Source organism: Natrix helvetica (genome assembly GCF_964273705.1).
Source record: "Natrix helvetica genome assembly, chromosome: 3".
Lineage (NCBI taxonomy): Eukaryota > Metazoa > Chordata > Lepidosauria > Squamata > Natricidae > Natrix > Natrix helvetica.
The window spans coordinates 75,851,341-75,879,036 of NC_138549.1; the positions used below are offsets into that span (position 1 = coordinate 75,851,341).

The 27,696-nt window shown below is 41.9% G+C and overlaps 1 protein-coding gene across 7 annotated transcripts in view; it reads right to left on the minus strand.

Moving 5' to 3' along the window:
- The window catches only part of LOC309388775 (complement factor H-like), a 499,219-nt gene that overhangs the window by 351,952 nt on the left and 119,571 nt on the right, over positions 1-27,696 (minus strand). For 4 of the 7 annotated variants that reach the window (XM_081946391.1, XM_081946390.1, XM_081946394.1 and 1 more), the window contains 5 exons: positions 17,052-17,231; positions 11,533-11,718; positions 10,952-11,134; positions 4,133-4,318; positions 3,156-3,332 (listed from right to left, as the gene is read on the minus strand). In XM_081946391.1, the coding sequence (XP_081802517.1) occupies positions 3,156-3,332; positions 4,133-4,318; positions 10,952-11,134; positions 11,533-11,718; positions 17,052-17,231 (912 nt within the window). Of the gene's footprint in view, positions 1-3,155; positions 3,333-4,132; positions 4,319-10,951; positions 11,135-11,532; positions 11,719-16,125; positions 16,330-17,051; positions 17,232-27,696 lie in introns of those variants that run through there. The other 3 variants (XM_081946392.1, XM_081946395.1, XM_081946396.1) reach the window with 3 other exon arrangements.

Sequence of the window (27,696 nt, forward strand, 5' to 3'; positions counted from 1 at the left end):
CAGGCTGAGCTAGTTACTGCCTCACTGTGGATGACTCTGCTTAACTGTTAAAAAAAGCCTGGCTCGCTTGTGCTCTCCCTCCCCAAGAGTAGTTTCATTGCAGGCAGAGCCACGTTGCAGGGCTGGGGGATGGTGTGTGTGCTACAGCATGGCTCTTTGCCTGGCTTCCTGCCTCCTCCTGTGGTCTCCTCACTGGTGCTCTCCCTCCCCAAGTGTAGTGACTTCCTCCCCAGGACCCCATTCATTTCTCTCTCACACACACACAGCTGGATAAAACTATATAAAAATCTAGCCCAGCTTCACTGATTACAAGTTTGAAAAGGCAACGTGGCTCCGCCTGCAATCAATCTACACTTGGGGAGGGAGAGCACAAGCGAGCACTGAGACCACAGGCGGAGGCAGGAAGCCAGGCAAAGAGCCATGCTGTAGTACACACACTTCCCCCCAGCCTCTTTCTTTTGGAAGGCTCAGATCGGCTCCCCTCCGGCTTCTCTGCCTCTCCTCTCACCCCAGCCTGCCAGCAGGAGGTGAGTGGGTGGGCTTTATTGTGTTCCAGGCATTTCCCACCCAGACAGCAGGCTGCATTTGCAATGGTGGAGGTGTTTGGGGAAGGCAGCAGGGGAATGGGGGGGGGATGGCAGAGGAGCTGCTTTCAAGCCACTGGAAAAGATATCCAATCCAACTTTTGTGTGTGGGGGGGTTTGTTTGAGAGTGAGTGAGAGAGGGAAGGGGTAGGAGAGATAGTCCAATCCAACTTCTGGGTGTGTGTGTGCATGTGTTTGAGAGAGGGGGAGGAAGGGAGAGAGGGGGGGAAGGAGGGGAAGGGAGAAGAAAAAGAAAAAGAAAGAAGGAGCAAAGGAGAAAAACAAATGCTGTCGCTTTAAATCGGAACTGAGCATGCCTGGCTGTGGAATTCTGGGAGTTGAAGTCCACAAGTCTAAAAATATTTGAAACCCAGCACTGTGTCAGTGCCTCACCAGTCATAAACCTCACCGCACGTCACTGAGTTCTACTATATATTCCTTAGAGTTTCCCAGTATTATACTGGAGTGAAGGGGTGGTGGTGATTGTCATCCAGGAATCCCTTATGGCTTTTGAGGGCACTACTCTACAGATCATCAGATACGAGACCCTGTTCATTAAATTTCACTCTAGGGATTCACTGGGATTGTTGCTGTAGTTCCTACTGTACAATAACCTCCGTAGCTGAGCTCCTTCATTCCATTTCTAGGATGAAAGTGTGGTTCCCCAGACTTCAGAGGACTTCAGTTTGCCTTCTCTAGGAGTGGGGTCAGATGACTCAGGAGTTCATGCCCATCTTGATGGTCATGGACTGATCTCAGATCATCCAGAGCCCAACATGGGATAATGAGCATACTCCAGAACTCGTTTCCTTTGGAGTAGTAGCTGTGTGACCTGGAATTGGGAGAGCTTCCAGTATCTTAGATCACACCCTGATTACTATGTGATTCTCTAGTGCCTCTATGGATCCATTAGATTGGTCTGTCTTAGATGATGGATACATAAATTTCAGGGGAGCTGGATGGTTGTTCCTGCTGGTCTACTTTACGGTCTGTTCAAAGACTTGGTCACTGGTTGGAAGAAGAGTGGGGCTGAGGAATTGTATCAGATACCAACCATGCAACCTCTCCTCTCAGGAATCCTGCCATTTCCAATGGTTTATGAAAAAGCTGAGAGAGATGAACAGACAGAAGAGATGTCTAGAGTATTTCTGGCACTCAACAATGAATAAACTTGAACCAAATGTGGGTTAGAGTCTTTATTAAGGTCTATCGTGTGGCCGTAAGGATGATGAAGCTTCAATGCTTCTATACCCCTACTGCTTGCACTGATAGTTGTTCCATGGCCCTGTCTAGGGTGACACAAGTCCTTTTGAATGAATGTTTTGTAGGAGCATACAGAGAAATTTTCTCAAAATCTGTTAGGAAAAAAAATGCTCAGATAAGTTAACAGTTAGATGCCAGCCTTGTTGCAGGTTTTGGAAAGGTGGTTGATATAGTAATTGTACAGCGCTTCAGATGATCTTGTGTTTGTGAAATGGAGCCAACTGCTCTGCCCCTTGGACTCCCTATAAATGGAGGACTGTGTGGTGCCATTTCAGAAGTGGGACCATTTTGAAACTGCCACAATTCAGCATTTTCAGCTTTAGCAGCACCTAATTATTATGATTATTAAGTCTTACAAGAACTAACAATCCTGTGATTAATCTTTAAAAACATTTCTCAATAAATCATCTTGATTTGTACATATATATCTATCAAAATAAATATCAATATCAAGTAGATTAGGTCAAATAAGGAATTTGAGACCCCCATTTTATCTAAACAATAAAAAGCTGCTTTAACAATATTTCAATAGATAGTAAAGTTTTCATTGTTCAATAAAAATGGTATCTTGGACATTGGATTCAATTGCATTTGTATAGAAAAGAAATGGGTAAATTAATCTATTATCAGAGATTAAATGAGACTATGCTTCAATCAAACATGTTTTGGCAATGCTTAAAATCATTAAATTAGGCCATGTCATCAGTAGTATCTTCCTTCTTTAGATTTTTCCTAGTGTTGCTTGTTTTTCCACGGTGTTTGCCTGTTCACACAGTAAAGTTGTCAATGCACAATGTGATGAGGAATTTTATTTTTCAGTCAGCTTGCCTTACAGCCTGATGCCTATTGATCCAAGGTCACCCAGCTGCTTTCTGAATTGAGGGAAAGACTTAAAACTGTATTTCCCTGCATTTAGTCTGCTCCCATTATACTTTGCTGACTCTCCCAGACATAAACTAAGGATGGATTATTCTAATGAGATATGGTTATCCTTCTTATTATTTACATTATTTTTGTTACTTATTTAACATATGTGAATATATAATAAATAGATTATTATTGAGAAAGTTATAGTTAATATTTAGAAATTACTGGAAGAACAAATGGGAGAAAATTAAATAAACTATTTAATTATTCCACTTTTTAAAGTTTCTCTTTAAAAAGCCAATTTGTGGAAAATAATTTAGGATTACAATACTTTTAAGTATACATAAATATAAATGATACCTTATGGAAATCATTAGGAAAATATTCTTGATGAATTGATTTAGACAACTGGATTATTAGACTGGTATTTCATTAACTTACGAAAACAGCTAGGAGTAGGTTCCCATCCTTTCTCAGTGCACACTACAGTGTCATCAATGGTATTTTTAGTGATTTCATATCCTTCTTTACATTCATAGTGAACTTTGTCTCCAGGAAAGAAAACAGGCTTAATTGTATTGAAGATAAAATCACCTTCAGGTGGCTTTAAGCATGTCTCTGTGGAATCAAAGAGTGAATATTATTAATGTTTCACTGTTCTTTTCTCATGAGTTTAAGTTGTAAACTCAACAATTCTCACCAAAGAATTCTCACTCTTAGGTATAGGCGCGTGCACTAAGCAAATGATGAGTTGCTATAAATAAGCTCTCACTGCTTCACACTAGTGATTTTGGCAAACATGGTTAGTTGCTTTTTAACCAGGTTAGTGGGTCACATTACACAATTTGGTCTTGCAGACTGCTTCACTGACCCTTTCATGATTCTAACATCTGAACACATATCCAAAGTTTTTCAGGATTGTGCTATAGTTGTGGCTACCTACACTGCAGACGCTATGTGAGCACTTTCCATCTTTCAGAAGTTTTTGCTTTTGAATCTGAAGTGAATTTTGTGCTTATTATATCTTGTGTAGAGAACATGGTAGATGCTCAACAGGTTTTCTTGCCCTTTTGCAAGTTTAAGGATATATAACTCTCTATGTAAATAGAAAATCCATAATATATATTTCTGTTTGCATCTATAGGATATTTGTGACGGAAGATCTTGGGAGGACAGGAAATAAAATGTAAATTGTATGTTTACAATAAAAGTGTACACATATTTAGGTTGCAAATTAATTTTTTCAAATCATGAACAAAAACAATAATTTTATACTATGCGCCTATAGTTAGACTTCTTGAAGAGATACATTTACAAATGATTATGATATCAGGCTCTTCTTCACTGAATAAGATTCCATGTCTTTGTCTATGCCAGTCAGTTTCAATCTATCTTCTAATGGAATTGTATTTACTTACTGATACATTCTGGCTCTGGGCTCCAGCCACCTGTAAGGCACTGTGTCTCTGCCTCAGTCTCTCCTTTTGATGTTGTATAGCCATGATGACAACTATATTTTGCTTTAGCATTGATCTGAAAGGTCCGTTGCTCTGATTCAAAATACCCATTGGCTAGAGAAAGCTTCTTACAGGTACGTTCAACTGCTAATGAAAAAAGGAAATATAAAATATGAATTCTTATGTTTATAAAATGTGAACTCTTTGTAAAACACCTAGGAAACGAGTAGAGCCAGGGGAAGATTGCCTCCTTTCAAAATCATGAATAAATGGGCTAAGAAACTTCTAAGAAAAGCTGTATACAATATGTTGGAAAATCCATAGGCAGATTGAGTGGGGAAATTAATGTATCTGTTTAGACATTTTCATGGCTGTCTTTCTCATAGAAACTTAATGCATCTAATTTTCCCTTTAATTATATAAAATAAATATACTGCCATATAAGCTATATGTTACTCCATATTTTAGTGGCCTGATCTAAGTCTATATTGGAATATAGACTATATTGGAGGAGGAGCTTCCAGGGGAAATGGCTGCTGACTTCTGAGCTCCGTATTACCACGGAGCTCTTTGACGGGGGAGGGGGCGCCCCTGGCCCTCTTTCCATCGTGAGGGTCGGGAATTAAGAGCAGCGACCACCCTGGCTTTCCATGGAGCCTTAATTGGCCCTCCAGGGTGGTCAAACAGCCAGGAGAGATGAAGAAATAGCCCCAGCTGGAGCCGAAATGAGAGTTGGAGGTGGAGTTGGCATTGGAGCTTCAGCTGGAGGTCGGCGAATGGCGGCGGCGGCGACTGCGGAGATAGGGGCAGAGGCAGGATGAACGGGTGGCAGCGACGGCATCCCAGCGGCATCCCAGCGACCCGGGCGGCGCAATGACAGTATCGGCGATGTTAGCAAGGCCGAATTGGAGGGTGAGGACCGCAGAAAGGCCGTTCGGGGGTTTGCATGAGGCTCGAGACGCTGGAGGCCGAAGAAGGCCTGCGGGAGAGCCGTAGGCCGGCCGGAGCAGCGCTCGGGCCAGGACTAACAGCGGGGGGGCCGCTGAAGTTGGGGGAGGCAGGCTACGATGGGGCTAGCCCTTAAAGAGCTATGCTGGAGCCTGGCAGAAGGAGGGAGCCCTGTGGCACCAAGGGCAGGACAGGTCTGTGCCCAGGAGATTGGCAGGAGGCTTCCATTGGCAGGAGGTTTAGTGCCAGGAAGAGAAAGGATTTATCAACCCCTGCCATTTGCCATCTACCTGCCATGGCTAACCCGCCCGCTTGTCACTTGTTTACTTGTTATTTTGACTATCTATAACTATGGACTACTGTGTGTGCCTGCGGGACTACCCCCCACCATCTTTCACCAGCTTTCACCCGCTTACCATCAAATTTACCATCAATTTTACCATCAAACTCCATCAAACATCTACTTAGACTGCCTGCCCACCCACACCACAGATTGCCTCCTGGCCTCCACCATTTCCCATCTACTTTCCACCTATTCACCATCTATCTACCATCCACTTACCATCCACGTACTGACTTACCATCTGATGTGGAACCTGGCTTGCTGACTTAATTAACATCTATAGCACCCTGGCCCTTGCTGCAGCTCCCCCCAGTATACACTCGAGGTCAGATTTGCTCCTGCTGCGGGAGTCCCCCCTCTCGCAGGTGTGGCCCTCCGCCCTTTCAAGGGCCCACCTTGATGACGGATTCATTAATCCCGAGAGGTGGAGGAAGCGGAGACTTAGGGGGTTTTTAGTCAAATGTTTTTTAAATTCTTTTAGGGGTTCAGGGGTTGGGGGGGGGGTGGGTCAGATCAGGAGCGATGACGGAGCCAGGTCACCAGGTGGGGTCTTGAGCAGAAGGAGCAGAGAGGAGGAGGGGGGAGAGAATACCATTCCTATACAGGGCTCCTTGATTCCAACAGTCGTAGGGAGGGGCAGATACGAGGACAGATTAACAACTCGCAGTCGGTTGGGAGACCGTGGGTGCTGGTTACACCCGGTCGCTTGTACCAACCCCCGCGTTCTAGGTGGTCAGGATCTGCAGGCCCAGGGCCTGAGGCTGCTGTTATGCAATGCGAGGTCCGTTATCAATAAGGCCCCCCTCATTCATGATCTAATTTTGGAGGGGGAGCCGGACCTCACGGGAATAACGGAAACCTGGTTGGGCCACGAGGGAGGGTTACCCCTCGTGGAAATGTGCCCACCAGGTTACCAAGCATTTCACCAGCCCCGGGCCCGGGGAAGGGGCGGTGGGGTAGCAGTGATTATCCGGGAGGACTTAGAGCCGAGGGAGTCCACTGTGCCACAGACGTCCGGATGTGAATCCCTTGTTGTGAAATGGGGCCCTGGGAGGCAGTTGGGCCTGCTGATAGTATACCTGGCTCCCCGCCATACATCAGCGACCCTGCCTGAGCTCCTTGAGCTAATCTCATCGGTGGCGGTTGAGACCCCCAAACTTTTAGTGATGGGGGATTTTAACCTGCCGTCGGTGGGAGAAGCATCAGAGGGGGTTCGGGAGTTCATGGCTTCCATGACAGCCATGGACCTGACTCAAATGATTCAGGGCCCGACACACGAGGGAGGTCACACCTTGGACCTCGTTTTTGTCTCTCGCCAGTGGTTGAGTGATCTGGGAGGAGTGAATTTAACCATCACTCCTCTATCATGGTCAGATCACTCACTCCTCCGACTTGACTTCCCTGGTGCTACCCCTTGCTGCGGGGAGGCGGAACCGGAAAACACTAGATGGTTCCGCCCCAGGCGCTTGATGGAACCAGACAGGTTCCAGACGGAGCTTGGGCCACCTCCTGCAGCCCTGACCCGCCCTCGGGTAGAGGACCTGGTGGCCGCGTGGAATAATGCGACTACCGGGGCCTTGAACCGGGTGGCACCTTTGCGGCCTCTCCGGCGGCAACGATCCACCCTGGCTCCTTGGTTCACCGAGGAGCTAAGGGTGATGAAGCGCCGCAAGAGATGCCTAGAGAGTCGTTGGAGATCCTCCCGATCCGAATTTGACCGAGCACAGGTACGTGCCCATTTAAGGACGTACCTAGTGGCATTGAGAACGGCCAAACGTCAATATTGTGCCGCTCTCATTGCATCCGCAGAGAACCACCCTGCCGCCCTGTTTCGGGTGTCCTGCTCCCTTCTGTTTCAGAGGCCCCGGGAGGCCCCTCTACAGGGTAGGGCAGAGGAGTTTGGGAAATATGTGCTGGATAAAGTCGCTCAAATCCGGAAGGATTGGGTCCCCTTCAGTGGCCCAGTCGAGACGCCAGTGGCGAGTCTTGAGAAACCTTTTTGGGAGGAGTTTGACTTGGTTGTCATCGAGGATTTGGACAGATTGCGTGGACGACTGCGACCTACCACATGTTTGCTGGACCCGTGTCCCTCCTGGCTTGTACTGGCTTCCTGGGAGGTTACACGCGACTGGCTCCTGGGCCTAGTGAACGCTTCGTTGGGTGAGGGGTCTCTCCCGGCCGCCTTGAAAGAGGCGGTGCTGAGACCCTTGCTCAAGAAGCCTTCCATGGACCCTACGGAGCTGGCCAATTATCGTCCTGTCTCCAACCTTCCCTTTTTGGCGAAGGTTGTAGAGAGTGTGGTGGCTTCTCAGTTCCCACGACATCTGGAGGAGAATGATTATCTAGACCCGCGCCAGTCCGGCTTTCGCCCTGGGCACAGCACAGAGACGGCCTTGGTCGCGTTGGTAGATGATCTCTGGAGGGCCAGAGATAGGGGTTGTTCCTCTATCCTGGTCCTATTAGACCTCTCGGCGGCTTTTGATACCATCGACCATGGTATCCTTTTGCACCGACTGGAGCGGTTGGGGGTCCGGGGCACCGTTTTGCGGTGGTTCGGCTCCTACCTCTCCGGCCGGACGCAACGTGTGTTGGCAGGGGAGCAGAGGTCGACCCTAAGCCCCCTTACATGTGGGGTGCCACAGGGGTCGGTCCTCTCGCCGCTCCTGTTCAACACATACATGAAGCCGCTGGGTGAGATCATCCGTGGTTTCGGGGTGGGATATCATCTGTACGCTGATGATACTCAGCTGTACATTTCCACCCCGAACCACCCCAACGAGGCCGTCGAAGTGATGTCCCGGTGTGTGGAAGCCGTACGGGTCTGGATGGATGACAACCGACTCAGGCTCAACCCTTCCAAGACGGAGTGGCTGTGGGTTCTGGCCCCCCGGTTCAACCAGATAATTCCATCTCTGGCCATTGGGGGCATTCAACTCGCCCCCGTGGAGCGGGCGCGCAATTTGGGCGTCCTCCTGGATGCCAGGCTGTCCATGGATGAACATGTGACAGCCGTGGCCAGGGGGGCGTTCCACCAGGTTCGCCTGGTGCGCCAATTGCGCCCCCTATTGGACCGGGACGCCTTACGCACAGTCACCCATGCGCTGGTGACGTCTCGCCTGGACTACTGTAACGCTCTCTACATGGGGCTTCCCTAGAAATGCACTCGGAGACTGCAGTTGGTCCAGAATGCGGCCGCGCGGGTGATTATGGGGAGTACCAAGTACTCCCATGTGACACCTCTCCTGCGCGAGCTGCACTGGCTTCCTGTGGTCTATCGAGTGCGTTACAAGGTTTTGATTACGATCTTTAAAGCGCTCCATGGCTTAGGACCTAGTTACCTGCGGGATCGTATCCTGCCCCATACATCCCTACGACCCATCCGCTCGCACAGAGAGGGACTTCTCCAGGTGCCGTCTACCAGACAGTGCCATGGGGTGGCGCCTAGGAGCAGAGCCTTCTCTGTGGTGGGCCCAGCCCTGTGGAATGACCTCCCCCGGATATTAGGACCACTACTGACCTCCGCTCCTTCCGTGTCAAGCTCAAGACCCACCTTTTCCAAATAGCTGGCCTGGCTCGACCATAACTTCGTAACGCTCCTGATGGGTTTTTTAATTTAGTAATTTTATCTAAGGGGATTTTAAATTGTATTTTTAACTGTCTTTCACTTATAAGTCAATCCTCCTCCATGCACATATGTATATGTCTCTGTTCTTTTGTATATATGTTTGTCTTATGTGTATTTTTATCCGTTTTGATTGTACGCCGCCCCGAGTCCTTCGGGAGAGGGTTGCGGCTAATCAAATAAAATTATTATTATTATTATTATTATTATTATTATTATTCCTACATGTGGCTCATGGGTTGAAGATTCTCACTTGTGTTTTGAATGTCCTATATTCAGGTCCAAATCCTTTGGAGTTTAATGGGTGACAACATCAGGTGATTTGGACTTTAATTCTTTTAAGATGCTGCCAAATTTATTAATCTGCAAGATCTCTTGAAATTGCTATGAAAGGATAAATGAAGAATAATAAATTATAGGTGAATCCAGGAAAGGTGGAAATGTTCAAGGAGACTTTTGAAAACTCTAGGACTACATACTATTCTAGATGGGTTTACAGTGCCACATCTCAAAGCAAACCACATATGGATTGGGGTTTTTGACCCCTAAAACTATAAGGATATATTTCAGCTATGCATAGCAACAGATACAATAATAGTAATAACATGATACATTGCAACATTTGTGTGAGCAGAAGAACAAGTTATGTAAGTTAGCAGAATGCTTTGTTACAGCTTCCTTGTCAATGAAGACTCAATCATCCAGGCCAAGTGTCTAAAGGTTTAAACTACTAATGGAAAAAGGAAGGCCAAACCTTTAGACATCTTTGGCCTGAATGAATGAGTCTTCACCGACATATTGCAATGCATTTTATGGAGAAACCTCTGAAGTTGTTACATTACAATGTCTCTTTCTGCCTAACTAATTTTGCTTTGATTAATGAAGTTGCTTGAATGAGCAACTAAAAGTCTCAGATTAACAATTGCCATGATTCAACCTTTAGACACAATGCAACTTCACTGACAACATTTAGGGGATTGTCATATTTTAAGAGTTCTGTAGCATTGTACAATTATGAAAGTATTTGAGATACAGACCTAATACTTTTTCTGCACGCGCGCACGGACACACACACACAGACACACTGAAGTTTTAAAAATGTGTTAGAGGTTAGTAAATTGTTTTAGTTGCAAAATATATATTAAAAGGTATTATCAGGCAATTTTAATGCTTACTACCCTTTTCTTTATTTTACCTTTTTTAATAATTGCCATTTGTTTTTATATTTGTATACTGCCCAATACAATTGATGCTGGCCCTCAGATCTTCATTGGAGAAAACCCTAAATCCACTTTTCACATCAAAACACAGCACTCTCTCTTAAAAAATAATAAATATAATGAAAACAATTTTTAATTATTAACAAACTTCATCTGAAATATTTTTCTTCAAATCAAAAGTTACCTTTTTATTGTAAATATTCAATAGACCTAAGTAGTAGAAGGCATTAAGTTTAATAAATAAATGACAGGCACATAGGCACAACTATATGCATAAACACCTATACATACCTTTACCCCCAGTCACAGCACAATTCGTTGTGGAAATATGAATCCCTTCTCATCCCTGCTGCTAAATTATCACAAATTCTCATTAATAAATAAATACATACATGCATGCATGCATGCATATATATATATATATATATATATATATATATATATATATATATATATATATATATATATATATACACACACACACACACACACACACACACACACACACAAATGTGTGTGTGTGCATGCATGTATATGTATGTGCACATATACAGAATGCTTGTGCACATATAGAGCGTGTGTGCGCATGTACAGCATGGTAAGCAATTTCAGGTCAGACAATTTTAGCTGACTTTCCTAAAACTTACCTGGCAGGATACATCTTGGAGCAGGTGACCAGCCCTTTTTTGTGCAAGTAATTGTTGATTGCTGGTTTGCAGGAGAATATCCCATATCACAAACAAATGTAATGTTGTCACCTTCTATGAAAATGTCCCGGTTGTTATAAAGGAAGTGACCATAATAAAAACGTAGAGAAGGATCACACCGTTCTAAAAGCAAAAAAGAGCAACTTGGTTTCATCATTGATGATTCTTGGAAGGCAAATCATACAATGCATGATACCTAATTCACAGAGATGACAAGGGGTGAAGAGAGGAGGAAGCTGATGAGGAAGAACCTTTTTTTTCTCTTTATATTTTATAAAATACTCAGCTATAAACATGTAAAGTTTTAGTACACATTCTTTTGCAAACTGTAAGCTCCAAAACAACCTTTAGGATCCCTTGAGAAGAGACAGCAGTGGAAGCATTACCCCAGCAGGCAGAGCAACCCAAGAACAGGCTAAAATCTCTGTAGAATGTTACTTCTTTAAGGTTAAAGCAAGGTCAGGATAGCCTCTCCATGGCCTGGTTTGTTTATATTTGGCAAAGGAGAAAGAATTACTTACTGAAACACTTTGGTTCTGGTTCAAAGCGGGAATTGGTGCATGTCACTGTTTGCCATGTTCTCTTGCTTATAGGCTGAAAACCATTACTACAATAAAACCGAAATTGTTCTCCTTCCCATTTTGGAAATCGTTCATAATAATTTTCCATTCCTCCATTTTCTATACGGACAGAATCACAGCCCTTTCCTGAAGAAAAGAGATAGAAAAAAAACAAGGCATCCCCAAAATTCAGAATATTCTATCAGTTCATTTGCTGTGCTGTGCTGAGGACTAACTTATATTGCTTTGTCCTAAAAAAAATGATTTCCTCAGCTAATGTTTTATGAAATGACTTTTTCCAGTAAAATAAAAATATTTTTGACTTCAAGAAAATTCGTGCAGCTTTTCCCCTAAGCCTTTTCTCCTTCCTTCTCTTTCCAGTTACAAGCTTAAACATGTGTCCTGAAACATGTGCACTTCTAATACAAGAATATCATTAGATTGATAAAATAGTGCTATGCCACATTGTTACCAAAGATTGAAGAGCAGATTGCAGCCTCTCAAATCCAGTAGATATGACTTTGGCCACATATTGAATTTCCCTGCCCAGCCCTCTCTTCCTACTGGGCAAAGGAAAGAGTTAAGGTGTTTTAAGACAAAAAGTGGCACTTGGCTGCTGTTTGGGAGAAGAACTTCCATCTTCCCAGCAGCTTCTCAAGAAAACTCCAGGAACCTTGAAACGGAAGCTGATTTGATTCGGATTTATATTGAAAGAGATAGAATGTCTAGCCAGGAATGTATTTGAATTTAGAGGTCCATTTTCTGGATAATGCTGAATTGTTTCAAAGTCACTGTAGAAGTTACGGGAACACAATGTTTAGTTAAGTTCAGCTTTATGACTATCTCAGGCAGCTTCGAAAGATAAAATTTCAATAAGTATCTTATGATCTCTGATAAGAATGTAAAACCTCCCTAGTATCTTTGAGGAGATTTTCAACAGAGAGAATTTTAGAATTTCTGGTTTGTCAAGTGATTGATCTTTCCTCTGGAGTTTTATTTTTTTTCCACCAAAATTTTCCAGTCATTTGGGAGACCTCTCATAGTACACTGTAATGGATACATCTACAGGCCAGGACTAGAGAGGTTTACATACCCCTTTTTTCCATGAAACAGTTTGGCAACTTTAATTCAATAACTGGACATTGAAGCAGAATATAGGCAGAAGCAAAAAATACCCCACCAAATAAACTTCTGGATATCTTTTTCTGAAGACTCTATTCAGATAATGATATTGCCATAATATTAGATATCATATCTCATTGTGTTTTAGAATTCTATGTTTTGAAAAGACTTGTGAATTCCTTTGAGTTATAGATTTTGTGGTCAGTGGTAGTTATGCAGGAAATTTGGAGCATTTTAGGAAGGTGCTAGCAGATCTTAATTACTTGACCACCTTCTGGCTAACTTGTTTTTTCTTTGATTGTTTTGCCTTGCCTCTTTAAGAATTTATTTTTTAACATTCAATTTTATACAAATCTGTTTTGGCATCAGAATTGGAAAGAAAACACAGATCCCTGTTTAATTTCCCAATTACCACTTCTGAATAAGTCAGTATTGACTGTGTTTGGACAACACCAATTTCAGGTGTGTTTAAATAGTTTGTGGCTTTTGACAACCTTTATAGAGACTGGAGGGTATTCATTGTGTTTCTCAAGTATCTGTAAACAAGTCAGGACATGAGATCTGTGTTTCCATTTTTCTAGATTGAGAAAGTTTTAACTTTTACTGTCTTTTCCTTTCCTTCTTTAAAACTATTCATTTCATTTCTCCAGCCACTTCTGTTGGTCTTTAGGCCATCTGTTCTGCCATTTCAGTAATATTCCTTCCATTCTTCATTTAATCAAAGTTGTTCCTGAACCAGGAGTGAAATTTGACTGGATTGGACTGGCTTGGGCGAACTAGTAGGGACGATTTGAATCAGTTTGCCGAATCTGTAAAAATCCCCCCTTAGTTGGCCCTGCCCATGCCCACCCGCTCGCCGCTCACCTCTTCTGGCCATTCGCTCGCCCTTCTGGTCACTCAACCTGCCCACCCGATCTGAACATTCAGAGTGGAGCTGCTGCAGACTGTCCCTTTAAGTTAGTCCCCGGGAGGGAGTGGGCTGGCAGGGGACCATAAAACGAGCAGCAACTCCGCTGTGAATGGAGGGAGAAACGTTCAGATTCTCTCTGCCACAGAATTCAATGTTAAATGCAGCAGAGAGAATCTGAATGTTTCTCCCTCCATTCACAGTGGAGATGCTGCTCCATTTATGGTTCTCCCAGCCTCCTCCCTCATGGGGACCATCTTAAAGGGACAGTCTGCAGCAGCCCCACTGTGAATGGAGGGAGAAACATTCAGATCCCCTCTGCTGCATTTAACATTGAATTCTGTGGCAGAGAGAATCTGAACATTTCTCCCTCCATTCACAGTGGAGCTGCTGCAGCCTGTGCCTTTAAGGTACTTCAACCCCCGGGAGGGAGGGTTGCCTGTGGGGGGGGGGCATAAAGGGACCAGCAGCTCTGCTGTGAATGGAGGGGAAAAAAGTTTGGCTTCTTTCTTCCACAGCCTTCATTATGAGCTTTTCTCATGCTCATACACACATTTTTTTCTACCTGGTTCTGTGGGCGTGGCTTAGTGGGGGGTTCATGTGACTGAGTGGGTGTGGCTATGAGTGACATCGAGTTGTCATGTCTACTCAATCACAAGAACCCTGCCCCCAAGCTACGGCCACAGAACCGGTAGGGGAAAAAATTGAATGTCACCCCTGTCCTCAACTTATGATTTTGTTTCACTTGTTGCAATCATTGTATTCATGTGCCATGAAAAAAGTAGGTCTGCTGAGGTGCTAGCAAATTTCACTGCATGTATTCCTATAAGCTCATCCACATTTTCTGATTCTCTTGAAGCAAAATGGCCTTCCCTAACAGGAAAGTATGAAGGTATGAATACATAGCATTGACTCCAACCTGTTCTTGTCCCTTTGCAAGAATCAGCTCTGCCTGTCATTTCTCACTCTGTATCAAAATGGTATTTTCTGATTTCTTCTAGTAGTTCAAGTGCTATGCAGTCTATCTGTGATGCTTCACTAGAAAAGGAACTGTCACTTTTCTCTGGGTACTATTAGCTATCTTCCACAGCCTTTTCAATTTGGGCCACCTACCTTATTTATTTATTTATTTATTTAATTAGCGCTTCTAGACCGCCCCCTCTCCCAAAAGGGACTCGGGGCGGTGTACAGTCCATATCAAAAACATCATAAATAAAATTTAAACAATTAAAATTACTAAATGGATAAATACATAAATAAGAGGAGGATAAAAATAGACAGAACTGTAATTGCTAAGTAAATAATTTAAAATATACAGAATTTAAAACCCCAGTGTCCTATAAAAATAAGTCCCCTAAAAAAACAGTAGGAAATATATATGCCAGGAGGTAGATGTTAAAAATTATGCCAGGCCAGCCAGTCGGAACAGGTGTGTCTTCAGTTTCTGCCGGAAGGAGCGGAAGTCAGTGGTGATTCTAATGTCGGGGGGGAGGTCATTCCAGAGGGTTGGGCCCATCACAGAGAAGGCCCTACTCCTTGGTGTCACCCGTTGGCATTGCCTAGTGGACGGCACCAGGAGAAGCCCCTCCCTGTGAGAGCGAATTGGCAGCAGGGATGTGTGTGGGAGGATGCCATCCCGCAGGTAACTATAGAGGGAATTTTTTTTCTGTACAACCGAACTACACTTTGTTTTCTCAAGCATACATCAGACCTGGCATCAGGCTGCTTATATACCTGAAAAGAGTATGAATACCTGATCCACCATACTCCTGTATGGCCCAGGGTCATCCTATCACTGAAAATTGTAAGAATTTTACCTGGTGTGAGCAGGTAACATGGCAGTTACTTTTACCTCTCTGGCCCTCCTTATCATCTTAAAGAGGAACATCCCATGGAAATACCCTAGTTTTCCTACTGCATTGTTGTCTTGCACACTCCACTGCATACTTCAAAGTACATTTGTCACTTTGTGACAGCACTCTTTTGCAAGCTGGAATGAAATTCACCAGAGACCTGAGTGTTTCAACTAGAATAAGACTAATAAATCTTACTTCCAAAGTAGCACCATTGGTAGATTGCTAGGCAGGAAAATGACCAGGAGCTTCAACAATCACTCCTTCTTCCTTCCAGAATTTGTCAAATAGGTTATTTTTGGATGGACTTTAATTAAGCTTTCAGATCATTGAAAATTCAGTTCAGTCCCTACAATCTTCAGATGGCTTATGAATGACTGGTTAGTGATAGCATGGAACAAGTTTTCTAGACTATATAATGCTATTATTCCATTTTTATCTTGTTTTTCCTTATTTTATGGTGAAACCATTTTATGATTATTATAAAAGACTTTAGGATTGTTTTTAATGAAAAAATTACAGAAATCATATTGTAACTACTGATAGCTATAATGAACTATTCCCCTACCACCATAATTATCTCACCTCAGCTATCATAACTATAAGAATATTATTCATTAACAATGATGCAATTCTGCTCTAGAAAGAAATTACATAGAAAAAGTTAGTTACGTTTACAGACAGTAGGAGGATCCCAACCACTTGCAATGCATTTGGAAAACTTTGGGCCTCCAAGGGCAAACCCTTCATTACATATTGTCTCAATTTCATCATTGTACATATATTGAGTTCGTCTAGTTTCAAAGCGGGCATTTGCCACTACTGGAAGGAAACACTGCATTTCTATGGAGGAATTTGAATAAAAATAGGTGGTCACCATTGAACAAGAACATTTATCTTTCCCAGAGGTGAAGACCACAGCTGCGATACAAGGATATCTGAAAGAGGGATTTAAAGGCCTTGGGAATGGACATTAACAGCTGGGAAACCTTGACCTCTGATCGTTCAGCTTGGAGGCTAAAGACGCAGCATGGCCTTCTCCAATTCGAAGAGACACTTGTTTGGCAGGCCGAGGCAAAGAGGCAGTCCCGGAACCAGCGAAATTGGAGGGCTGGGCAGGGGACAGAATGTATCTGCCCTCAGTGTAGAAGGGATTGCCACTCTCAAATTGGCCTTTTTAGTCACATCAGATGCTGTTTTAGGAACTCTTTCCAGAGCATGATACCATAATCTTTTGTGACTAAAGGATGCCAATGAGGAGGTGAAGAAAGATTAGTTGATTACAAATTACTTTTCATCATTTATCATGCAGTTATTTAAACAGCCATTTATCAACCATTGATCCTGGGGATTAATCCTGATCACATGGGAGAACCCTGCCCTAAAGTTGCTGCTCTGTTCTTACTTTGCTGCTTGACTTAATGTGATTTCACAATACTCAGGGAAGGAAAAGAGAGCACAATTAGTACCCAAATGTAAGCACCACCAATACTGAAGTCATAAGGTAATTTCAGTCTGAAACAAAGATAGTCAACTGATTTGTGGATCAATTCTGCCCTTTGCACATATCTTGAAAATAGAGTTGAGTTGCTACTTACTGAGACATTTTGGTGAAGGTGACCATCCATTTTTTGTGCATTCAACCACTTGTTCTCCATTGTCTGGTTCAAAAGTAAATCCACTGTCACACCGAATTCGAATTAGATCCCCATCATGGTATACAGTTCTTTGAGGTCGGAAAGAACCATTGGATATTCTTGGAGAATTGCATGTAATTTCTAGAGAAAATAAATCATATATTAAAAGAAGAATAGCTTGCACTCATATCAGATTGGTAGCACATTAAAAAAATACCATTCTAAGTTTTAAAATATACATAGGACCACAAGACCACGCACGCCTATTGTTGGACATTAACTAATTTAATATTGCCAATTAGTTATCTAAAATGTACTGTGAAATTAGCCATCTTGATTAAAAACACTTTTAGTAACTCTTGGCTGCTATTTATTTGGAACATCATAAATAAATTCAGCCAGTTGCTATAATTAATAATCGCTTCACTTTGGTTTTGAATTGAAACATAAAGCTACAATTTGATACCTACCTTCTTGCTATTCAATCCCTTTATCGATCCCAGTAGCGTTTTCAACCACCTGCAAGGTTGTAAAATTAAGAGATCCACATTGTAGTGGTTCCACTCTTGCCTGAGGTTACAGACAGGGGAAAGAGGTCAGGCTTTCAAATGCTGTGAAGGAGCCCTCAGGGCTTGTTCTTTTTCCCATTTCTGTTCTAATTCTGCTCAGAATTATGAGCAGTCATATATCCTTTACCTTTACCTTTACCTTTTATTTCGATTTTTATACCGCCCCCTCTCCCCAAAGGGACTTGGGGCGGTGTACAGTCAAGTGAAATAGATAAAATAGACTACAAACATGGAAACATAAAAACATAGAAGAGGAGGCAATACAACACTGTACAGGTAAAGCAGATAAAAACAGTATATAAACAATCCTAAAAAATACCCAATTAAAATTACCCAGTTAAAAATATATCTGCCAAGAGGTATAATGAGGTTATGAATGGTCCAGGCCGGCTAAACGGAACAGGTGAGTCTTCAGTTTTCGTCGAAAGGAGAGAAAGTCGGTGGTGGTTCTGATATCGGGGGGGAGGTCATTCCAGAGGGTTGGGCCCATCACAGAGAAGGCTCTACTCCTAGGTGTCACCCGTTGGCACTGCCTAGTGGACGGCACCCGGAGGAGCCCCTCCCTGTGAGAGCGAATCGGTCGCAGGGAAGTGTGTGGTAGGATGCGATCCCGCAAGTACCTAGGTCCTGAGCCATGGAGCGCTTTAAAGATGGTGATTAACACCTTGAAATGCACCCAAAAGACCACAGGCAGCCAGTGCAGCTCGCGCAGGAGCGGTGTTACGTGGGAGTACCCAGTACTCCCAAAAATAGCCCGCGCGGCTGCGTTCTGGACTAGTTGCAGTCTTCGAGCGCGTCCCAAGGGAAGCCCCATTTGGAGGGCATTGCAGTAGTCCAGCCGAGACGTCACCAGTGCATGAGTGACCGTGCGTAGGGCATCCCGGTCCAGTAGGGGGCGCAATTGGCGCACCAGGCGAACCTGGTGGAACGCCCCCCTTGCCACGGCTGCCACATGGTCATCCATTAACAGCCGGGCATCTAGGAGGACGCCCAAATTGTGCACCCGTTCCACAGGGGGCAATTGCTCGCCCCCTATGGTCAGCGATGGAATCAACTGACTGAACCATGGTGATAATTTTGAGGTGGGGGATAACCAACAACAATAGAGATTACTGTGGCAATGGATGCATTGCTAGAATATCTGAAGGATCCAAGACATATCCAAGATTGCATTTGTACTGCAGTTGATCATTTTCCAGATACTTGGCTTTCTCAGTGCTTACAATTTCCCCAAAATCAATGTCCTCTGGTTCTTCACAGGCTGAAATTGTATTTTCATAAAATTATCTTATTTGCTTACAGAAGCACACATTTCCTATTTGCTCTCATGAATTCTCATGAACTGCGAGATAACAAACTTCCTGTTCTAACCCAAGTTAAATATTTTCCACTTTACATACATATTAGAACATATTAGAAAAGAAATGCCTGCTGGGCACTTAATCCTAACTACAGGTAATCCTCAATTTAACAATGGTTTGAATTCCAAGGTACTTATTTGGCGAGTGCTTATGATCCAATTCAAAGTTCCAACATTCCCCTGCCCCTCGGTCACAGGAATGTACTTCAGTGCTGAGCAATTGGGGTGCATGTATGAATATTTGCACATACACATAATAATTTTATGGCACTTTTGCTGAAAACCAGCATTTACTTCCAGTTTACAGCTAAACCACATCAACAGTGAACCACTGGTGCACTCAACAAACAAACACATATTTGCTTAATGACTGGGACAATTTGTTTAATGGCCACCACAGAAAATGTTCATAAAATCTGATCCACTTTATGATCATAGAAGTTACAATTGTGATGGGATGGCTCCATTAGGTTATAACTCAAGGACTGCCTGTAATATGTAACCTTCCTTGCTAATGCCTAACCTAAGCAACTCTGTGGATGGGGAGATAGAGAGAGGCTGAAGGACTGTTAAGCTTGCTCCCCAAAGCAACCTCTTTGATTCTGTGAAATTTTCCCCTTGCTGGTACTTACCATGACTTACCATGGATGGTCCTGAATGAATCATTCTAATAGTGCACATATTAGATTTCAACAATAAATCTTCGTTAATTGTAAACACCCTGTCATCTTTCCCTGTATACTTCCATAACAATACAGTATCTGACTCAAAAATGTTAAAGCTGGTAATAGTTCTTTTCCCAGAGAAATAAATTGGTTTTTTACTAGTACTGACTTCTTATTAATTTCTCTATAATTATTATCTGTAGTTTCTTTCTTTTTTATCAGGTTTACATGCTGCCAGCTGAGAATTTATTCTGTAGGCTATACCGTATTTTCTGGAGTATAAGACGCACCTTTTTCCCTTAAAAAGGAGGCTGAAAATCTGGGTGTGTCTTATACACTGAATGCAGCATTTTTTGCCTCCTGAAACCCTGCCCTTTCACGAAAATGGCATGGAGAGCCTCTAGGAAGCTTTTAGTGAGCTCCTTGGAGTGGGGAGGGCAGAAATGAGCAAAAAATGGCTCTTTTGGAAGCACACTATAAGCTTCCTAAAGGTTATCCATGCCCTCCTTTTTTAAAATGAAAAACGGGCCATTTTTGCTCATTTCTGCCCCCACCCCCACCCACAGGAACACTCTGCAAGCTCCCTAAAGGCTATTCATGCTTTTTTGGGGAAAAAACGGGCCCGTTTTCTTGAAAAATGGGCCGTTTTTGAGAGGTTTGCAGAGTGCAACAACTTCTTTCTTCTATTCAAAACCTTGCTGCGTCTTATACTCTGGTGCATCTTATACTCTGAAAAATAAGGGTAAGTCTCTCATCTTGTTCTTCCCTTGTTCCCTTTTCCTTTCTTATCTTTTTTAGAGATAGAGACTAATATAATACAATTGTGAGATATTAACAGAGAGGGGGGAGGGAGGGAGAAAGAGGGGGGGATTATTCTGTACAGAGAATGCAAATATTCATTCAAAACAGCAAGGGTGGGCAGAAGCAGGAGAATAAAATATTTGTAGAATAACTAACCCTTCCTCTATCAAATTTGAAAGTAAGAGTTTGAAATGAGGTAGCAATGATTACTTATTGTACCAATGGTTTATCAGCTAATTTTACAATTATTGGGAAAGGGTCAGGGGTGATTCAGCCCATTCGGACCAGTTTGGGTGAACCAGTTGTTATGATTTTGCGCAGTTCAGAGAACCGGTAAAATTGACCACTGGATAGCCCCGCCCTCCCTGCCCTACCCCACCCTGCCCTATATATATTATCTTCCCTTCACCACATGGTCCAGCTAATCTTCATGCCTCGCCTGCTCTATTCTCCAAAGATAAGCATGCTGCCCGCTCAACCTTCACCTCAGGTTGGGGCCCAGGGACATGCTTCTGCCTTGCCCTGGAACCTCTGCCACTTGCCGGCTGCCTCAGCCAGGTCAGAGAACGCGCCATTCCCCAGCTCTGGCCTTGTCCTGGCAGCTGTGAGCTTCCACTTTCCTCTAAGTCCCATCCAGAAAGCGTGCAGCACAGAAAAGCAGCATTCAACATGGTTCTCCTTCCCAGCAAGAGCAGCAGCGGAGAGAAGCAGCCGCTGCCCTGGAGAGCAGAGATGGAGCAGAGCAGGCCCTGAAAAGCTGCCCAGTCAACCCTCGCTGCATGGTGGAAGCTGCACATATGCAGAAGCTGTCGTGTGCGCAGAAGCCATGTGCATATGCATATGCATTCACATTTTTGGTGAACCGGTTGTTAAATGGGTTGAATCCCACCACTGGAAAGGGAGACCTTCTGTGGTCTCTGTTGACATCAAATGTGCCTCTTCCTTTTCCCGCACAAAATACTTTTGTAAACTAGTTTATTTAACTTAAATCAACTGATTATAAAAGGGAAGCAAGAAAGCAACTGCCAGGCAACCATAAAAAACAATGGTAAATAAAAGGCTGGCTCCAAAGTTCAATTCATATGAATATAAGCTATGCTTAAATGTGAACGTTTTCCTTTTCTTTCTTCTCCTAGACCTTGAAGATATTATTACTGTGAATTTATACCAATTGCTTTTGTATTTATCCTGGTGCAGACATAACTAAGATACATCTCTTAAATTTCAAATTCTGACTTAGGAAGAATCATTTCCTTGGCACAGAAGGTTACAGACACTGCAGCCATGGTTCCTATATGATCAATGTTCTTATGCAGGTATTATGTGCTATAGAGGCATCCTGAGGCTCTCATAAAATCACCTCATTTGGAAGGAAGAGAGAAAAAAATGTACAAAGTTTTTATGCTACAGTGCTGACAACATGTTCTTGGTTAAATTATGGCATAACTATATTCAATTAATACACTCCATTTTTATACCTGTTCTACTGTTATACATTTGAGGATATTTTTGTTTATAAGTAAAATGAACTACTAAATACAAATACTTCAATGAAATCAAACAGTGGACTTCTAGTTCAGTTTTAAAATAGCATTGTTACACATGGTAAACATTTGGTTATTATCATATCAAGTTCTTTTATTAACTGAAACAAAGTCTCTCAAAACGGGTGTGAATTGACAATACTGATGCCAAGTATTTTGCTATTCAGAAATCAGTTGCTGAAAAATCTTGTATTTGAGAAGGGGATTGGAATTATAAATCTATGATATTCTTAAAGAATCTGGCATTACAAATTTCCAGAGAGCCACAAATGAAAAATGGAACTCTTTCTTTTTGCTTAAAAATATCTGTTCCTTTAATGAATGCATCAGAAACTGTTTTCCTTAGTAACCCTTTGACTTCTATTCTTAACTTACCATTTTGAGAAGAGCAACCTGGCCAGAGAAGAAAAGCAGCAACCAGGAGCAGCCAGATCTTCATAACTCTTCAGGCAATGTCTCAACCACCGAACCTCACTTCAGCAGTTTGGCTTTCTCAGCTGATTTCTCTCACCTATTACTACCCCTTCCTCATTTTATGTTTGTTTATTGTCAAGGAAACCAGGGGGAGGAAGTATTACTGGAATAAGAATATGATCTTGACAGGTAAGAGAGGACTCCACAAGAATTTTGTGAACAAACAAATCAAGTTCAGATTTTCAGGCAGTGCTTCCAACTCTTCAGAAGGAAAAATCACCACTTGCATTTCAGGGTTGATAAATTCTGAGTCTTCCCAAAATCTTCAGTAGCAGCAGCTAAAAGCAAAATTATTATACAGGACATTTATGAAAAATTCTTGGTAGCTTCCTCATTCTTCAAGGTCTTCACACTATTTTTTATTGTAAACCATCCAGAATCAATCAAGTGAGTTGGGCAGTGTAGAGATTTGATTTAAAATTACATTTGATATCTGATATATCTATTGTGCATTTATAATATCAATGAGTATAGGAATCACATGTTGCAGATACATTTCTTAAATTACTCTGGAGTTTTAGAAACTTCAGCCAAATGTAGTTAATCATTAGCCAATAATATCAGGGAGACTGTTTACCTTAGTTCCTGTTTTTCCCCCAGATTCTTCAGAACTAGGGTTGGGTTGTACATCTATAAATATCTGTTAAAATAGTATCAAGTTGCAGGGAATAGAAAGATAGAGAAACTAAAAAGATGTTGCTTCCTGATCAGAATTATACAAGATTGACCTTTCTCTTCTTACCTCATTTTTTACAGGTTTGTTATAAGAAGTATTCTTTGCTGCCAATTCCAACTACTCTTTCTGAAGATAATAATATGTATGCTATCTACTAAAATCAGTTTGAATTGAGTTAACAATATTATCTTTTAACTTTGTTGTAAACAGTGTTTCTCCCTGGCAGCACTTGCAGAGACTGAGGAACTGGCCATGGAGGACAAGAAGAGCCATTACCAAGGAAGCAGTCAGATAAGAGGAGCCTGAAACCAGGCCCAGAAAACACTGTAGCTTGAGAAAAGTATCTATGAACATTCTGAATCCTCCTTTGGGTCATGGTTGTCCCAAAGGTGCTTTCCCAAAGGGCAACTGGACTTTCCCTTGAAAACAAGAAGCTTCTTCGATTCTAAGTTAATGGTGGGGAATGGAGGGACTTATATTCTTTGCAGTCATTTTGTCATTATCACTCTGAGGGTCGGTTGCTAGCTCTCTCGCTAGCACGTTATAGTGCATATTTCTACCTTCTGCAGTTTTAATATCTACGTTATGTTGTGCAGGTTCATGGCTCAGAATGGGGAAGAAATTTTTAGTGAAGATCAGCTTGTAGACTGTTGATTGACACTAAAACAGCCATCACTGTTTTATTTCTAGGAAAATTAATTCTCAAAGGCTTATGAAGGGTGTATGCATGTCATGGATAAGTCCTTTACTCCTGAAAAAAAGGAATTCACCCTCCCACAAATGTTTACTTAGAATATTATATACAGAATATAGAAATATAGATTATTTTCATATTTGATTCTACCAAAACAACACTGAAAAATAATTGCATATTTCTTTTAATACTTGATTTTATTGGTAATTCAGAATTCAGAGGACATAACTAGAACATCAGAACAATATCCCTATATTCTAGATCAACAAAATCTTCAGATGATTTGCAACTACCATGATTACCACCGGCTTATAAAAGCAAGGTGCTTTAACTGACTGCTGCCTATGTGATATTAATTTAGAGACTGCAAAATAAGCATAACCTATTCTGCTATTCTCCTCTGTTTTCCAATAACATTATAGCACTTATATCATTATAGCATTATAGAATTCAATCTTGGCATATTTTCTATACAGGTAATCCTCCTGTTATGACCACAATTGAGACAAAATTTCTGTTGCTAAGCAAGACAATTTTTAAGTGTGTTTTGCCCCATTTTATGATCTTTCCTGCTAGAGTTGTTAAGTGAATCACTGCAGTTGTTAGTAACATGGTTATTAAGTGAATTTGTCTTCCCCCTTGACTTTGCTTGACAGAAGATGACAAATTGTGATCACATGACCTCAGGACACTTCCACCATCATAAATGCATTAAAGTTAAGCAATGTAGAATCCAGAAAGGAATTTCCAAATTTTCTTCTTTCACCAAATGGCTCCTATACTCTCCTTTTCCCATTTCTGTAAAGTGGCAGATAGGGTTGAATAATGCCCAGTATAAAGCATATATCTTGATTGTTGAGTTTATTCCTTATAAATCATAAATATTGATTTGTGTGTGTGTGTCTGTGTATTTACATACACATGCAGTATATATATTAGACAATGCATCTTTGTGTGCCTATATACACTCTATACTATGTAATATGTGTGTACACATATATATGGCATATATACATAGGATTAAATAGTATATTTTGGATGTTCAGTAGTAGCAAATGAATAGACAAGGAAATTATATCTCATTGAGGTCTTTGAGGTGAGGTGAGGGCAGGCAAGGTGGCCCTTGAGGTGAATGATGACAAGTTGGCCATGCCCACCCAGGCACATTACCACCAAGCCCCACCCACCCAGTCACATGACCATCAAGCATACCCACCCAGGCACATTACCACCAAGCCCCGCCCACCCAGTCACATGACCATCGAGCATACCCACCCAGGCACATGACCACCACGCCACATGACCACCAAGCCATGACCACCAAGCAAGCCACACCCACAGAACTGGTAGTAAAATTTTGAATCCCACCACTGGGTCATGACCATAACTTTGGTCCCAACCTGATTTGGTCATGACCAGAACCTAATTTTGGAAATTTGGCACTTACAAAAAATGGCATGGAAAGGGAAATTGGCCACACAAAAAATGTGAATTGTTTGATTAGAACCTGATTTGGTCATTCAAAATACCCATGGGATAGAGAACCCTTCTTACAGGTATGTTCAATATTATTAGCACCATTTCCAATACTAATGGGAAAAGGAAGCATAAAATATGATTTTTTCTGTTTATAAAATGTGAACTCTTTGCAAAATACCTGGGAAACCAGTGGAGCCAGAGGAAGATTGCCTTGTTTCAAAATCATGAATAAATGGGCAAAGAGGCTGCTAAGAAAAGCTGTTTACAAACGTAGGGAAATTAATGTATCTGATTAGGTAGTTCATGGCTGTCTTTCGTATAGAAACTTTTTTTTTTTTGAAAAGAATTTTATTGGTTTTTTTAACATTTATAAGGGAAAAGGTAAATGGAAAGGTATACAAATTTTGGCAGTTGCAAAGTGTGGCAGGCGCCCCCCCCCCTCCAAACTCATAGAATACATCTAAGTATAAAACATTGATACATAATCATATATAATCAGCATGTTAGTTCTATTAATATTTTCAATCAGTTTACACATTGTAATATATGTTCCACATATAATTCCATTACTACTTTCGGTCAGTTTATAATATGTAATTTTCTTGTTTATTTTTGTGATCTGAGCTTTCTTGGTATTGCCCCTTCTCCCCCCGCTGGCAGAGCTCCGGCCCCTCCCGTGTCCAGCATATCCGTTGTGGGATCTTCTGTTTTTTCTAGGTTTGTTTTGTTTTTTTCCATAAAGGCCTGTGCCTCTATGGGTGTGTTAATTCTAATTCTTGTCTCCTCCCAGAATATCAGCATACCTTCAGGCATCAACCATCTAAACCACACCCCCTTCTGGTATAATTTATTTGCCAATTGCGAATAACTTTTCCTTTTTCCCCTAATTTTCTTGGGGATCTGCTTCAGGATGGTTATCTCCCTGTCGTGGTATGTTAGTGCCTGCCCCCTTTGTACACCCAAAATTTCATCTCTTGTGCTTTTTCTAAGGAATTTGATATGGACCTCCCTGGGTACACTGTGTGTTCTGGCATAAGCAGAGTTCACTCTATAAACCAGATCTATCTCCCATTTCATCTGTTGTTTTTCTTTGTGGATGTACTCAGCCAAGATGTTAGTCATAATGTCCCTTATATTTTCCCCGTCTGCTTCTATAACATTTTGAAATCTAAGATAAAAGGACATTCTCTCAAACTCTGTTTTCATCGTATAGAAACTTAAGGCATCTAATTTGTCCTTTAATTATCTAAAATAAATTGTACTACTACCGTGTTTCCCCAAAAATACGACCTACCCCGAAAGTAAGTCCTAGCTTGATTTCTACATGTCCGCCCAATATAAACCCTACCCCAAAAATAAGCTCTAATTAAGATCCCACCCACTACAGGGTACACAGGTGAAAATTAAGCTAGAATGGGGATGGGGGGGGGTGGAGCTGCCCTACTACTTACCTTCGGACAGTTGCAGCCAGACCTCACATATCCCGACACCTGCCTTGCCGGTCGGTGTAACTAAGTTAGCAGAATGCTATGTTGCAGCTTCACTTTCAATAAAGACTCAGTCATCCAGGCCAAAAGGGTCTAAAGGTTTAAACTACTAATGGAAAAGGAAGGCCAAACCTTTAGACACCTTTGGCCTGGATGATTGAGTCTTCATTGACATATTGCAATGCATTTTAGGGAGAAACCCCTGAAGTCGTCACATTGTAATGCCTCTGTCTGCCTAACTCATTTTGTTTTGACTAATGAAGTTCCTTGGATGAGTAACTATATATCTCAGATCAACAAAGTTTGGTCCAGTTGCCAAGATTCAACCTTTAGACACAATACAACTTCACAGACAACATTTAGGAGGTTGTCATATTTTAAGAGTTCTATAGCATTGTACAATTGTGAAAGTATTTGGGGCACAGACCTAATACTTTTTATGCAAATGTTGTCACACACACACAAACATACACACAATGAAGTTTTAAAAATGTGTTAGATGTTAGTGAATAATTTTAGTTGCAAAATATATATTAAAATGCATTATCTTTCAATTTTGATGTTTAATACACTTTTCTTTATTTTACTGTTCCTTAATAATTGCCATTTGGTTTTATATTTGTATACTGCCCAATGCAATTTATGCTGGGCCTCAGATCTTCATTGGAATCCCCTTTGCACATCAAAACACAACACTCTCTCTTTAAAAATAATAAATATAATGAAAACAATTTTTAATTGTTAACAAACTTCATCTGAAATATTTTTCTTCAAATCAAAAGTTACCTTTCTATAGTGAATATTCAATAGACCTAAGTAATAGAAGGCATTAAGTTTAATAAATAAATGATAGGCAC